Source organism: Cotesia glomerata, linkage group LG1 (genome assembly GCF_020080835.1).
Source record: "Cotesia glomerata isolate CgM1 linkage group LG1, MPM_Cglom_v2.3, whole genome shotgun sequence".
Lineage (NCBI taxonomy): Eukaryota > Metazoa > Arthropoda > Insecta > Hymenoptera > Braconidae > Cotesia > Cotesia glomerata.
The window spans coordinates 21539046-21555619 of record NC_058158.1 but is presented as its reverse complement, the minus strand read 5'-3'; the positions used below and the strand labels follow the sequence as shown (position 1 = coordinate 21555619).

General features: G+C 36.1%; 1 protein-coding gene across 1 annotated transcript in view; it reads left to right on the top strand.

Moving 5' to 3' along the window:
* Positions 1-15989, top strand: part of LOC123263996 — a gene marked incomplete in the record, with an annotated part of 337741 nt that extends 321752 nt beyond the window's left edge. The window contains 1 exon segment of the mRNA XM_044727045.1: positions 11915-15989. Coding sequence (XP_044582980.1) covers positions 11915-15796 — 3882 coding nt within the window.
* Between the last annotated feature and the right edge of the window lie 585 nt (positions 15990-16574).

Here is a 16574-nt window from a genome sequence, read left to right as displayed (position 1 = left end):
ATTTTGCTAAATCTATAGTTGTTACCGTCTTCCGTCGGTTAATTAGATTTTGTCACGCTGTTTTACCCAGTGGCAGGACTTTTGGTTCATTTACCGACAGGCGGAGAGGGGATCTGAGAAACGGTAGTCAGGTCCAAGGAAGGTAGCAGGCGCACGAATTACCCTGACGTGACAAAACCGTGGAAATTACCCGTTACAGCCTTCAGGGTCAACCGTTTTCCCAATAGTTTTTGTAGTCATCTTGAGATTTCTCAAAATTTACTTGTCCAAATCGGCCCAAACTGAAATGCAATTCTAAGTTTTGTCAAGCCCTTTCGAAAGGCGCTAACCACGATCGAATCGGTCAAGCCGTTCAAAATTTATAAGAGGGTTACACACACACACACACACACACACACACACACACACACACACACACACACACACACACACACACACAGAGAGAGGACCCGTGTCGAGCAGCTCTCCCGCATCGGGCGCCTCCTTAGGTGGTGGATAGGGGAAATTCCGGCAATAATGTCAGATTCCGAGAAAATAAAATACTCGGGGTGGACCAAACCTAGCAAACAACGATATGGAAATGTCAGGCCTGAACTCGTTGTTATCAAGCGACCGTTACGATAGCAGGGTGGAACCCATAGCTCTTCTTTCTGGAAATGCTACAGGAAGCATGAAAACAGCACAGATAGTAGAAGATGGACAGCCAATGAAAGTCCCTCCAATAAGTGGAGGACCTTTTGCTCCCGTCAGTATTCAAACCTACCGAGGAAGGATTAACTCTGCACCGACTGCCACCGGCTAACAGTCGCCAATGAAGAGGCTCGATAGCAAGATCGAAGAATTAGCTGACTTTATAAAAGACAAGAAGAATCTCCATCATGAGATCGGAAAATTGGTTACGTCTATTAGTACGGTATATAGGCTGGCCAACAAATCACCAACGATGTCGGCGGCAACGATTCAAATATCTTCGAGTCTGAGCAAAAAACCACAGTCACCTCTGGTCACTCCTAAGAAACTACCACAGCAAGGAAAGGGCAACAACAAGAAGAGGCCGCTGTCCACGCTCAGCCCTTTCTCAGAAATTGACAAGCCAGCACAGAAAAAGACAGCCCGGGATGATACCTGGACCAAAGTGACTTGGCAAAAGAAAAAGAAGGAAAGAGAACAGGAACCAGTGGCACAATCTTCTGAAGCCCAAAACCAGCCAAGTAAGGGTGGTTCAAAGAAACCGAGGAGGAAAAAGACAAGAACAAAGGCTGTGCTTGTTCAACCAGCTGAAGGGTGAACGTACGCCGATCTCCTCAAGGAAATCAAGGCCAAAGTTAACCCGACAGAGACTGGAGTAGACATAAAGTCTATTAAGCAAACGAAGCGCGGGGGCGTTCTTCTAGAAATGGGTCGCAAGACTGAAGACACTACTGCTTTTACGGCTGCAATAAAAACAGCAACCGCTAACATCGGTACAGTCAGAACACTCACACCAAAAACAACGATCAAGATCCTTGAGTTGAATAGAATCTCTACCGAGAGCGACGTTCGCGAAGCACTCAAACGTGACTTTACTGACAACCTGGAGATAAAACGTGTGAATCTGACAAAACCTACACCACGAGGCAGCCTCCTGCGAGATAGACGAGGCTAGTGCGATCAAAATCCTTGACAAGGCCCGTATAATGATCGGATGGGTTAACTGCCGCGTTCGCCTAGTTGTTAAAGTAACACGCTGTATCAGATACCTCGGATACGGGTACGTGACAAACTCCTGTAAGGGGCCTGACCGTAGCAAGTGATGTTTTAAATGCGGGGAGAAAGCCACAAAGCTGTAGACTGCGTTGAACAGCCAAAGTGCTTCCTTTGCACACCGAACAAAGAAGCTCCAGATGGCTTATGTCATGTTCCAGACTCCGGGGCTTGTAAGGCATTCCGCACCGCACTTGCCGAAGCTACGAGAGGGCAGAAATGACGCGCATTCTTCAAGGAAACCTAAAAAAATGTGTGTTGGCGCAGAATTTACTCCGCCAGCGAGTCTTTGAAGAGAAGATCCACGTTTGTTTTATCTGTGAACAGAAGAAGACATGGTGAGGCTTTCGCCTACCTCCGAAGAGGCCGATACCTGGGCTCAAAAGAGTTATACTTGCACGTATATTTGTCCTACCCTCACGCAACAAAAACACAGCCAAGTTTGCGGGCAAGAAAAAACCCTGCCCTCAAGCTTCAACGCTATCATTGGACAGATGTGAATGGAATTGAATTTAATATCGATCTGTCCTCGTACTCAGTCAACTGTATCAAACCCATTCGACAACTGCGTTAGCCTGATCGCTAATATAATAACAACCCGACCAGTTACCAGCGGGGCCCATGCGGGGAGGTGCAGCCATAAGACCTGTTTGAGCCATAATACTTATCCCCCCTGGGAGAGTCTCGTTCGTGTGTATCTGTCTAGTTTAATCCCCAAATCTTTGAGCTTACCTGCGTTGCCAAATAATTTGATAGTGTCACGAGGCCTTGCTCGGTCAGTACACTTTCCGCAGCGGTAACTGTTAGTTTCAGTGACATGATTTAACACCACACCATATACTCGTGGCGGGACTCACGGAGAGTACGTTACTTGCTTAACTGTGATGATCCCCAAAATTTAAACGTATTGCTTTCACAACTCGCAAAAAAATCAGAGAGTCACAGTCACTTCCGCCTTTATTTGTGAATAATATCTAAACCTCCAAGATAGAGCATGGTTCGCAGACGAAACTGGCATGACAGCAATCTGGATTGTGAACACAAAGAACGTTACCGTCAACAACAGCGGAAGTGGAGCAGGTTTTGTCTCGATTCAAACCCCTACAACCTACTTTATGAGCGTCTGTCTCTTACTAACGAAGGCATTAGTGTGTTCTAACAGAAACTGGCAAATATAGAAAATGTGATCACTAAGTTCGACGTCAATGTTGTCGAGCTGGTGACTTCAATGCTAAATCGGCTGAATGGGGCGCTGCTTTCTTCGACACCAGAGGTAACGAGCAACCGGCACGTTTCCAACGACTTGGAAGTGGCAGAGATTGGTTCTGTTAGACAAAGGTAAAGGTAGCCCTATAACACCTTCGTCGTTCAGACCACTCTGCATGCTTGACATTGCAGGGAAACTGCTTGAAAAGCTTATACAGGGAAGACTACGCAACGACATCGATCATGCTGGAGGCTTTGCCACAAACCAACATGGCTTCCGAAAAAGACAGTCGACAGTTGGCGTGATCCAGAAAGATGCCTTAGAGCACAAATTTGACGTGAAGCCAGAAAATCTAGCAATAGTTGATGACTATCTCGACAAAAGAACGCTGATAGCAGAAACGACGGAAGGCCCTCAAGAACATGACATAACGGTTGGCGTGCCGCAAGGTTCAATCATGGGGCCTGACCTATGGAACGCGGACTATGACAAACTCCTGAAAATTCCGCTGCCAAAGCAAGTGCAACTCACAGGCTTCGCGGACGACGTCGCAGCTACGATAGTAGTAGACAGTGCCGAGGAGGCAGAACTACTGGTTCGGAAAACATCGACACCGTTGAAAATTGGCTTGAGAAACATCATCGAAAACTTGCCAAGCAGAAAACCGAAATGGTCATCTAAACACGTCAAAAATGGTTCCCAAAACCTTTCGTCATTGACATGGGCGGGACAACACTCACTTCTACAAGGGCACTGCGTTATTTAGGAGTAGTGATCGATGAAAAGCTGTCTTTCCGAGAACACCTCGAAAACGCTTGCGTAAAAGCTGACAAGACAGTATCAAACCTGTCGAGAATCATGACCAACACGGTGGGACTACGAACCAGAAAAAAGAGGGTGCTTCTAGAAGTAGTTCACTCGATATTACTCTACAGAGCGGAGATATGGGCAGATATCCTTAAGCAGAAGACCTACCGGCGCAAGATAGTGGCAGTGCAACGACGAGGAGCGCTCAGAGTCACCTGTGTCTACCGCGTGGTTTCAGAAGCGGCCGTATTGGTTATAGTAGAAGCCGCACCAATCGACTTACTAGCATTCAAGAGACTGAAAATCTATGACACCAAAATAAATGGTGACAACTCTATGGAGGCAAGAGCGAAGGCAAAAACGGAAACGCTACATGAGTGGCAGGACCGATAGACAACCGGGGAAACAGGCAGATGGACAGCACGCCTGATTCCGAACATAAACGCCTGGCTTTCTCGGAACCACGGAGAAACAGACTTCTTCCTCATCCAGCTATTGACGGGACACGGGCAATTCAATGCCTATCTTTTCAAGATGGATCTGCACAGCACAACAATGTGCAAATACTGCCCAGAAAAAATTTTCAATGCCGAGCACACGTTCTTCGAGTGTGATCGGTGGAAGGACTACAGAAGCAGCACTGAAGAAACTATTGGCACCACGCTCTCCCCTGAGAGCTTGGTAACCTGCATGTTAAAAAAAGAAGATAACTGGTCAGCTGTCGCAGCCTATGGACAGCGTCTTTTAAGAGGAAAAACCGCAGAAAGAGACCAGTAACTAGTAGAAACCGTCGCGAGACGCAACACGGACTGAATTGAAGTAATGCTTACGCGGTTCCGATTCAGTCATCTCCGTACCATCCACGGGGGAAGAGAGAGGAGTTTCTTTTAGTGGGTAAAAATCCCACACTACCGACCATCATCTTTCAATGATAGTGGTGTCTTAGGAAGATTTTTTTCGCTTCTCTATAAAAATAAAATATGTGTGTGTACCAGAGTACACAGGTAAGAAGTGAAACTTCTTTATGACATATCATTTTTTTACAATTTACAACTTCACAGAAATTGGGTAGATGAGACTTAAGAAAAAAAAAAATTGTGAGCCGTCACTGGACGCCTGGCAGATGTGAAACATCGAAATTATTTTGTACAAGTAATAGGCAAAAAAGTACAGATTATGACAGGAACTAAATATGGCATGATAAAAAAATTAGGAAAACGGTTGACCCTGAAGGCCATCCCTAAAACTCCCCGCTAATCCCATACCTGGACGCTTAAAATTGCACTTAGGCCGTTTTTGAGCTCTTCAAGCTCAAAAATACAATTTATGTGTTGTTTTGAGTTCTCTGAGCTCAAAGAAATAGCTTTTTCATGCATTTGAGCTTGGGCTCTTCGAGTTCAAAAGTCTGATATAAGTTTGATGAAAAACTATTTTTTGAATTTTCAAATCGCAATAACTTTTGAATGAATGAACAAATTTTCACGCGGTTGATGGCATTCAACGCAGTTTTTTAAGCCTCATAAAAAATCTCAAAGTTTGAAATGATCGAACAAGGAATTTTGGAGTAATTCCGAAAAAACATTCTTTTTCGGTTTTCTTTTCTGCACGATATCTTTCGAACGAATCAACCGATTTTGACCGAATTAGTGGCGATTGACGTGGTTTTCCGAGATTAAGAGCTGATTAGTTTTTAGAGTTGATCGATAGAGCCGTTCAAAAGTTATTAAAAAAAAACCACTTAAGAAAAAATTTTTTTCACAGTTTTTTTGAGATTTCTCAACATCTATCAGTCTGAATCGGTCCAAATTGTATTCAAAATCTAAGTTTGGCCAATTCACTTTCTGAATTATTGCTATCAGACATATTTGTTCGCTAAAAAAATTATTTTTTACTTAAAACTCAGGTTACTTTAACATATGTAACGTAGTAAATCCACTATTATAATTTAGATGAAAAATATGAAAATATATCATGTAAGCAAACTATTTGTAACGTGATTGGTCAAATATATCATAAGCATGAAAATATACGCAAACGCCATAGTCAGTCGCGCGCTTGCGCGCGCCAATTTAAGTTCAAGTAACACTATATATACTATAGGTATGCGAGCTCAGTGTGGCAAGAGAGATTGCGCATAGTCACTTGCGCATGGCATCGCGGCGCCATGTCTAACACGCTATTACCTATAGACTTCGTATAGTATATATATTCCATCATAATATAGCATGGCGAAGCATCGCCACGGCCTGTATCGCCACGCCAACAATCAGGTTTACCCTCCGCCTATAGATGTTTCACATTAAAAAATTTTTCCGGATTAAATTAAAGCTGTTTTAGTATTATAGACATGCATACAAATAATATAAGTAATTCATTTTATCATTGTTCTTATCTGTATTATTAAGAGAATAAGCGAAATTTCGTGGTCAGTGTATTTATATGAAAAAATAGGTTTTTATAGCTAAACTTGGTATCGTTGGAAAAGTTTTGACCGGGAGTTGTACCTTTTTAAGGTTTCATATCATTTTCACCAATAGTTAATTTACGATGATAAGTATTTAGGCTGAATTTGAAAATGCTCTATCTCTAGATACATAGTTAAGAAATGACCCTGTATTAACCCTAGTGAACTATTGACGTTGTTAAAGATATAAGTTCATCCCGATGATACACCCATCAAGACCTTTAATTTCAGTACCTACAACAATTTTTCATACATTTATATGTATTATATATATGTATAGATGAAAAATATATCAAAATGCATGTGGGTACACATGCTTTCAAGTACACACTTGAAAGCTCTTGATGAGTGTAACATCGAAATGAGCTTATATTTTTAATAATATCAATAGATAAAAAAGTATAGTGCAATTTAACAAAAGTCATTATTTAATAAAGCAAAATTTTATTTACTTATAGTTCACAAGTCACGGCAGTCACATAGTGACTGCAAGGTTGCTAGATATAATTATTGTAATTAATTAATTATGATCTTATCGTCATTACCATTGTTGTCATTTTTTAAATTCTGCCATTATTTAATCTAAAAATTAATTAATCAGTTTACCAAAATTACATAAAGAACTTTAAAATTCATATTTCATACCATAACTTAGTAAAAATATTTCAAAGCAGATATTTAATAACTTACTCAATTACACAAGTTCTGAGTAAATAATTGTAATTATCCATTCAAAGTAATACAATTATTTGATGACAGTTAATCTTGTAGACATGCAATGATTTTAGAGAATTCAACATGAATAAATAAATCATTAGAAACGAATAATTATAAAATATGTACATATACATATTTTTATTTACTAATAATTGTTTTGTTTTATTTTTAAATTATCATTTAATTTGTTTTTTCAATTGTTTTTAGAATTAATAATGCTTAATAGATTTACTCTTTACAGCACTATACTGAACTTTGATAAAAAAAAACAACATGGCGCGTAACGGAAAATCGTGACGATTTTTTTTACATTGCTACAAAATTTCTCTCATACGTCGATAAAGAAGTTTCACTTAAAAAAAAAAACACACACACACACACACACACACACACACACACACACACACACACGTACAAACATAGTGACATCCTCAGGAAAATGGTCGGAATTGCTTTCTAGGACCTCAAAACGTGGAGATCTAATGAAATCTCAATTTCGAAAATCGGAGTGAAACCAATAACTTTCCAATTTTTTTAATTTTTAATTTTCTTAGCGATAAGTTAAGAATACGATAGAACAAATTCCAAGGACAAATTTTTTTTTCTCTTACTTATTACATTAGAAATTCAAATTTCCCTGCGAAAAAAAGTCAGCTGTATTATTTTGCGCAGGTGCAACTGTGTGACGATAGTATGTGTCGAAAATATACGTAGATGTACAAAATTAGTTAAATTCTTTTTGTGAACTATAATTAAACGGAACCATCTCTGATAGCCATTTAATGTTATGTGAATTCTTCGGCCCTAAAATCATCTTAAGGAAAAAACGATCCAAATAATGGCCTTCTTCTCTAGTTTTTGTGTTTACAGAATACTGACACTTTTTCTACTGCTTGACAAGAAAACTTTTTTTTACATTTTAATCTATTTTAAGTTATTATATCCATCAAATTGGCCTTCATAAATAATGGAATGAATCCTTATCAAATTCTCTATCCGACGATGTGTAATTTGGTTAAGCTCGCCGGACTAACAAAAGTGGAACAGGAAAAACAGTAACGAAAAAGAGGCAAACAGAATTTTTTGATTGTAAAGCATACTTTAATACTTCGCATTAAGAGTCATGCGAAATAAGAGTTATTGTTATTATTATTATTATGCTAAGAAAGACGTGTTTGAACAAGATTTTTTTTACAGAGCCTTGTGCAAAAGCCTTAGTTTCTAGCATCTCCATCTACGTATGTATCTTGCACAAAATCGTATTGCAAGAAACTAATTAAGCAGTCTAGTACAAGCCTTGTAAAAGATTGTTGTATGGTATTATAGACTTGAGTACAGGGGTTCAAAATCGGACCAATTTTTTATTCCTATCAAACGTGACTTTGGATCCCTTCAAAGTCCAAGTGGTGAAAACGGAAATTTTACTACTTTGGAATCTAAAGTCGGATTTAATTTAACACGGAACCAGGCTTAACTTTGAGCCTCCGAGTCCGAATTAAGTCCCACCATAGGAGATTCAACATCGGCGTTAAATTTCAACTCAAAGATTATTCAAGGGTATATTCAATTGAGGCCGTAAAATACACTTTCGTATTGTGCTACCTCTCCAGTCGACTAAGGTGAACCTTACTCTAATGTAACTAACTACATTATTTTCTATATTATATGAAATGATATATGTTCGGGGTGTCGGAGATCTTGTTCTATTAGTAATTTATAATCTGATATGATAATCAAGAATGATTTATTAAAGCTTTCATAGCAAAAAAGCAGGTTATGAGCTATCTCTTCTGTATTCAATACTAGATAGAATTGACCAAATCCATCAATTACGCTCAAATATTTATGTTAAAATAATATTCAACTGGATATCTCTCTGCTGAATATGTTCAGCAATTTTTTGTTAAAATAAATGTATCTACAATAAAATAAGATCTAGAAAACGGTTGACCCTAAAGGCCATCCCTGCAACTTCCCGCTTCATTTAATTTTCAAACGCATGCGATTTTGTCGCTATCTAATAATTTTTTCTCGCATATTCTATAAACTCACATTAAGATGATCCTCTCCACATTCCTTTCTCAATCCTTTCCTACCAATATCCTGTTACGTGAATGTGGAACGCTTCACGTAATAATTACCGTAACTCTTATTCTTTCCCGCTTCACAACATTATTTATATTTGTAAAAATCAAGCTCAAAAATTAAATTTGTGTGTTGTTTTGAGCTTTAAGAGCTCAAAAATAAAGCTAGTCTTCTCGAAGTTCGATGAAACACTATTTTTTACATTTTCAAACTGCTATAACTTTTGAATGAATCAACCGATTTTCATGCGGTTGGCGACGATCGATGAAGTTTTTTGAGCTCTATGAAAATTCACAACAAAAAATTGATCTGATAGAACATTTAGGAGTTATTACAAAAAAACACTTTTTTCGATTTTTTTCGACAACGATATCTCACGAAAGCATCAACTGATTTTGACGCACTTGGTGGCGATCGATGCGGGTTTTTAAGGTTGAGAGCTAATTAGTTTTTGAAGTCGATCGGTTCAGCCAAATCGGAGATATTTTGAAAAAATGAAAAAAAAAAACAACTTTTTTTTTCACTTTTTTTGCAATTTCTCGAAATCTACCTGTCCGAATTGGTTCCAACATACAGGAAATTTAAGTTAGGCGAAGCCCTTTCGAATGACACCAACCGCGATGAAATCGGTCAAGCCGTTCAAAAGTTACGAAAGGTTTACACACACACACACTCACACACACACACACACACACAGACGTACGGACATCATCGCGAAAACATTCAGGGAACGTTCCTAGGACTTCAAAACGTCGAGATCTGATGAGAACTCGATTTTCGAAAAACGGGGTGAAACCAATAACTTCCCGATTTTCCGAAAATCATTGATTCTCTTAGCCGGAAGTTAAAAATGCCGCATCCGAAATAGAAGATAGATTCTATTTGATATAAAATTCTCTTTATTTTTGTTATTATAATTAGTTAAAAACGAAATTTTAAATTATTTACCATAAAGAAGTTCTGCAGAAGTTTTCTTGGTGTATTTACTATTTGGATAACACCGGCACACAAAAAAAAAAGTTGTCAGTACTTTTGACGGGACCCATATATCTTTATGTATTTCGACCCGCTGACTCAGAATCAGCACCGAAGAAACAATACGCACAACGCTCTCCCCTGAGAGCTTGGTAACCTGCATGATCACAAAAGAAGAAAACTGGCCAGCTGTCGCAGCCTACGCGCAGCGCCTTTTAAACGAAAAAATCGCAGAAAGGGATTAGAAACCAGTAGTAACAAGAAGTAGGTCTCGTGAGACACAACATGGACTGGATCGAAGTAATGCTAACGCGGTCCCGATCCAGTCTTCCCTGTAACATCTATGAGGAGAGAGGAGGATGTTTAGTCGGTATTGTTCCAAAATAATATTGACTTCTGAGTCCGACATACCCAGGCACCGCACCAACACCTAGTCCTAGCACCAACCCCAAGTCCTGGCATACGTAAATGTATTTTACCTCTTCTATAAAAAAAATAAAAAAAAAAAAAAAAAAACACACTCACACACACACACACACACACATACATACAGATATAGTGACAATCTCGCGGGAGTAGTCAGGGAAGCTTCCTTCAAACGTCAAGATCTGATGAAAACTCGATTTTTGCAAAATGGGGTAAAACCAAGAACTTTCCGATTTTTCGAAAATCTTCGATTTTCTTTACGGGTAGTTAAAAAATCAATGTCATGTAAGAATTTTTTTGCAAATTAGCTATTTTTTTCAATCGAAAGTTATTTAGACACTGTTATGCATTCATGTGTTGTGCTATGGAAATCCTATGTACTTAACACACTATTGCATAACAGAGTCCATTTATGAATGAAGCCCCAAAAAACATGATTTTCAGTATTTTGATAATTTTGAAGAGCTACTACTTCGAAACTAATTTACTGATTTCGTACATCCTAAGACTCATGCGAGCTAATTGTCCAAGGTATCTGTGTACCGTATTTCATTAGGATCTGTTGAAAATTCTTGATAGAATAACATTTATAAATCGGTTGTACTACACATAGCCTAAAAATAGTTTAATAGACCTCTTAACTTTCATAAAATAACTAAAAATTGACAAAAAGTTAATGTTATACACGTCAAATTAAAGGCAATTTTATGAGCTATCACATGAATTTTTCATAAATTAGCTATCTCTTTTTAATCAAAAGTAATACATTAATGAAGTGACCAAAAACATGATCTTCAGACTCGTTCAAGGTAATCACTTAAAGAATATGTGTACCAAGTTTCATCAAGATCAGTTGTAAACTTTTGCAGATATCCTGTTGACAAGGTCGGTTATATATATAAATATATAAACTTCTGATCGATGTATATTTTCTGACTCAGCTCGTCGAGTTGAGTCGAAATATCGCGAAATTTGTCAAAAGTTTCGTCATAAGAACCAATGCAATAATTAGATTTCTATGAAATCTACTAATAATTACTGTATTATTACGCTAATTATTTGCAATTTTTGGGGTAAAATTTGGGCATTAATGCGGTAAACATATAGTACATTTTTTGTAACTGTACAGCATAAATACAGTATATATACTGGATAATTACAGTATAAAAACTGGCTAAAACAACTATAGTTTAACCGCATCATTACCGAATTATGACGGTAAATATACGGCATGAGCGTAAATGCCGAAAAATTACGGTATTTTTACGGCATTCTCGAAACCGTGAGGGAATGGTATTTTTGGAACTTGCTTGACTAATTATGACATATGATAGTAAAATTAGGTGAAAATTCCACCATGAGGACTAACACAATAGTTACATTCCTAACGAAATCTACCTAAATATACTAATTTGGATGAATTGATATGATTCATGAATATATTCTTAGTGTGAGTATTTTTGTTTTATATTTACTTTTTTATTTTTCAGATTCCTTCGTCTTCATTCAGTCTTCAAAACAACAGTCCTCAAATTGATGTTTTCACGGAATTAGACCCTTTAGGAACTGGTTTGAGCAAACCATACGTAGATAAGAAAGATTTTTTCCAAAACTTAAAGAACCCTCCAAAAAAAATACTGAAAGATTTAGTTGAATCTAGTTTGAATGATATATTTCCTACTTCATTTCATCTTTCCATCAATTCTCTTGATCCAAAATACTCAAATAATGATAAACAACACAATTTGATTGAATGTAACAATTTCGCTGATTTCGAACATTTTGAAGCATTAGATGAATTGTCTTCAAAAGAATTTTCACTGCTAGAAGAAAAATCAATCGTTCAAAATCAAAACTTATCAGAAAAATTATCACAGGAGGAATGCACAAATACTAAATTATTAACAAACACAGATTATAAAAAATCAGAAACTGAAATATATCAATCGTCAAAGAATGTAGTTCAATCATTGAATGAAAATGAATGTAATTCTACTGAAAAGCAAGATTTCGACATAGATGTTCCTGTCACAAGCAAAGTTGACAGGAAATCTTTTTCTAGAGAACTCTCAAATATTAACGATTCGCCAGCATCTCCATTACGATCTTGCTCTTCAGAAGCTAATTCCCGATTATCAAGCTCTAGTGCTGAACTGGAATGTATTCCAGAACCGCCTCCACGTAATGGCAAGTGTCTCTTTATAAATCCACCACCTCTTCCACCAAAAAAACAACCTGATAAAATTAATTCTCAACCACCACCAATACCACTACACATTGAAAATCGCTTACAATATGATATTATTAAATGTGAGAAAGCCGAGACATCAGAAAAAAAAGTTGGGCTCGAAAATATGAAATTAGAAAAGGATCATCAATATGATGATAAAGTTTATCCATCTCTATTAAGAGCTCGAGAGTTACAAGAAACAAGAAACACAGATTTATTTTTTTCATCAAAATTACAACAGTCAATTAAATCTATCACACCTTTAAATTTATCGACGATTTTGCAAAATTCAAATATAAATGTTGATGAATGTACAACAAAATCAGCGTTAAATTCGACATTATCGGAATTAGCATCTGCAAATCTTACTGAATTGGCTGCAAGTTTAAATATGACTGTTCCAGAATTGACTAATTTAACTTTGCAGCAATTAACAAAATGTTTAGCCAATTATTCATTAAAAGAAATACATCCACGTTCATATGAAGAAATTACAATCGTTCCTCCATCCTCAAGTGAAAACAATAAATTGAAGCATGAAGAAAAAAAAATTTCAGGTGAATCTAAATCACACGGATTTTCCTTACATGACAAGTATGCAGTGATTCGAGAAATACTAGAAAATGATCAATCACAAAGTGAAAATAATCGAGGTCTAGGAAAACAAGTCAACGATTTCAAAAGTAAACAACTAAATTCTTACAAAAATGAAAATAGAGATCATGAATCTAAGTCAACATTAAATACTGGAGTAAATGATGAATCGTTTTTTTATCGGACTCCTAATAATAGTAATGAACAAATAAATGGAAAATCATTCTCAATGAAAGAAAAAAATCATGAAGATAAAATTAACGTTGATGTTTTAAATAACGAGAATCAATATACAAAGCCAGAAGTGGAAGAAAATATCTACAAGTACATTAATAATCTGAAATGTGAAGAGCATATACAAGAACAAAGTCAATCATTCATTTCCGATCATAAAGAAAACAAAAATGAACTCATTAACGAAATAGAACGAGCTTGTCCCCTAATCATTTCGAATGATAAATATGCAGCTTTGAGAGAAATTATAAGTCAGGTTGAATCGATAAACACAGAATTCGATCAAAAGTCAGATACGTGTTTAAAAATTTTAGATGAGTCGACAACTATGAATGCAGATGAAGATCTTATGAATCTATTTTCAGCACCACAATCTCCATCATTAAGTGTAACAAAAGTTAGTGAAAAACCCTCGGGTTCGACTAAAAATGTCGTTACTAGATGCCAAGTTTTTGAAAAATCTGATGAAGGATTAATTTTGAAAACTGTAGAATCTCACAACGTGGGCTTTGATGATGTTTTTCATCCATTTCCTGAATCAAGACAAGCAATTGATAAATCTGAAAATGATGAAAATTGGGCAAAGTTTGATATAAATGCTTGTCAGTCGGAAAAATTATATGATAGTCACAATTCGTTAGAAGGAAACTCTCCTTGGTCTCCTGAGGAAAGAGAATTTCAAAAACTACCTAGAATGATAACTCCCAGACATTATACTGAAAGTGATAATGAATGGAAGGAAGATGAAGAGAATGAAGAAAGCAATGAAAAATTTAGAAGCGACCGATTTTATACTGGAAAGAAACCAATGCTGGATGCTGGTTGTGAAAATATTATGTGCTATGAAGATGCAGTTGGAATGATTGAAAAAGAAAGATACTTTAGAGGGAGGATGAATAAAAAATCGCATGAGGGACTTTGGACGAAGTGTGGTCATAGGGTAAAATCAGAGTCGATGCCGTGGTATGATGAAGGTAAATGGGAAGAAGATCATAGAAAATGTGCGTCACGAAAAATATTTTTTGAAGACGATAATCATCGAATATCTCATTGGAAATGCTGCAATAGTCAAGGTTTGCCTTGGAATGGAGAAAGATCCTCATATCCAGGGAAAGATCATATTTTATATGATAAAAATCGTAGAGATCGGCGTATCAAACTCTGGAAGGAAGATGACCGAGATCGAGATAGATTTAGTAGTCAGGAAAGCATGGATTATGATGAAGAGGAGAGGTGGCCAAGACATGAATTCGAGAGAAAAAGAAGAGAAGAAGATAGCAGATTTTGGGAACGGTATGGTGCACCACCAGAAAGTGATTACTCGACATTACATCGAAAATATAATCATCATTATTTTAGAGATGGTAGAGATCATTTACAACTCGATTATTCCTTAGGCTGGGAGAAAGAATATCATGATCGCATCGAGAACTCTCGTCGACATACAATGCGCAAGCGATGTTGGCCAAAAAGACCTAACAGTGCAAATGATGATCGTAATACTGATTTGCTATACCAAGAATCTAACATTTCATATGGTATTTCCAGATCTGAGTGTAGTGACAATGATTCAGAGTGCTATCGATTGTCTTGTCGACCTAGAAGTAGAGAACAGAGTTGGAGTAACGATCAAGAGCTCGATAGTTGGAATGTTAGGACTTATCCGTCAGAAGGACCAAGTATGATGAATAGTACAAATTATTGCAAAAAAACTAATAGATATAAACCTCCTCCTAAAAATGTAATTAAATCTAGGAAATCACCATTTGAAGATGATTTTATTCAAAATATTGACTACACTCGGTCATCGGTCCTCTTTATTGATAGAGATAGCAATATTGACCTTAATGTTTTGGATGCAAATAAAATTAGTGATTTAAAAAGTAAAGGTGAAAAATTAAAAAAAAATAAAGTATATGAACAACCTTCTGAATTTAATGATGATTCGATAGATATGACAGGATCTGATGAAATTATAGAAAAAAATCTTAATCCTGATTCAAATTTTACTCTTACAGAAAATTGCTATGATGTTAAGGATTCTTTTGTTGCTATTAATCGTCCTAATGAGAGCAGTATTCACGATACTTTTTCTAATGGAAGCTCCAAAAATTCTGAAAATGCGAGCGCATTAAAATCGATAATAACTGAGGATCTATTTGATACTTCCGGTGAATCTACTTCGGCTTTTTCAAAGCAGCAGAAATACGGGAATAATAAAACGAAAGAAGTTTTTGACATTAAAAAGTCTGAATCAATTAATATATTTGTTAGAGAAAACGACCCATTTGATGATGATGAATTTTTTAATTAATGTATGCTTAAAAATAATACGATGTCGAATTTGTTTCAAAAAAATGAAAAAAAAAAAAAAAAAAAAAAATAACGTATTACATCGATTTGTAAAATATAGTAGTTCTAATATTTATGGAATGTATAGTTGTTTTTAAAGTTATTTATTTCAAATAATATTAAATTGTAACTAATAAAAATTTTTAAAAACTTGATTCGATTCAAAATACAATCGCAGCTACGGATACCATTTGACAGTAAGTATAAGCTTGATATTTTCAAAAAATGCAAATGTAAACAATTTTTAAACAATCATAAATTGATATTATATATGTTAATATTAAACAATTGTATCGATATCGATTCTAAAATCTAATTAGCTTTTAACCTTAAAAAACATCATCCATTAAATTATACCACATTACCCGAGAAAAAATATTTATATATATTTATATATTGGCCAAATATAATCATATATAATTATATATAACTATACATCTATATATATAAAAGAGGATGTTTGTATATGGGTCATTCTCAGTTAAGACATAAATCGCTTATTGATAAAACGCGGCACGACAAAAAATTTGAAATTTGAATTAAATTTTATAATGTTTCGATTGAAACAATCATTTTAAACGTGTTTGCAAGGCGGTCAGTCAATTTATTAATTTTATCTTGTTTTCTAAAAAAACTAGGGGAGATACGCAATCCAGGGGAGAGACTTGATAAATAGTATGTAAAAAAAATATAATAATCGAGTTTTTTCAATGAACTATATTGTGAATATATTTATACGT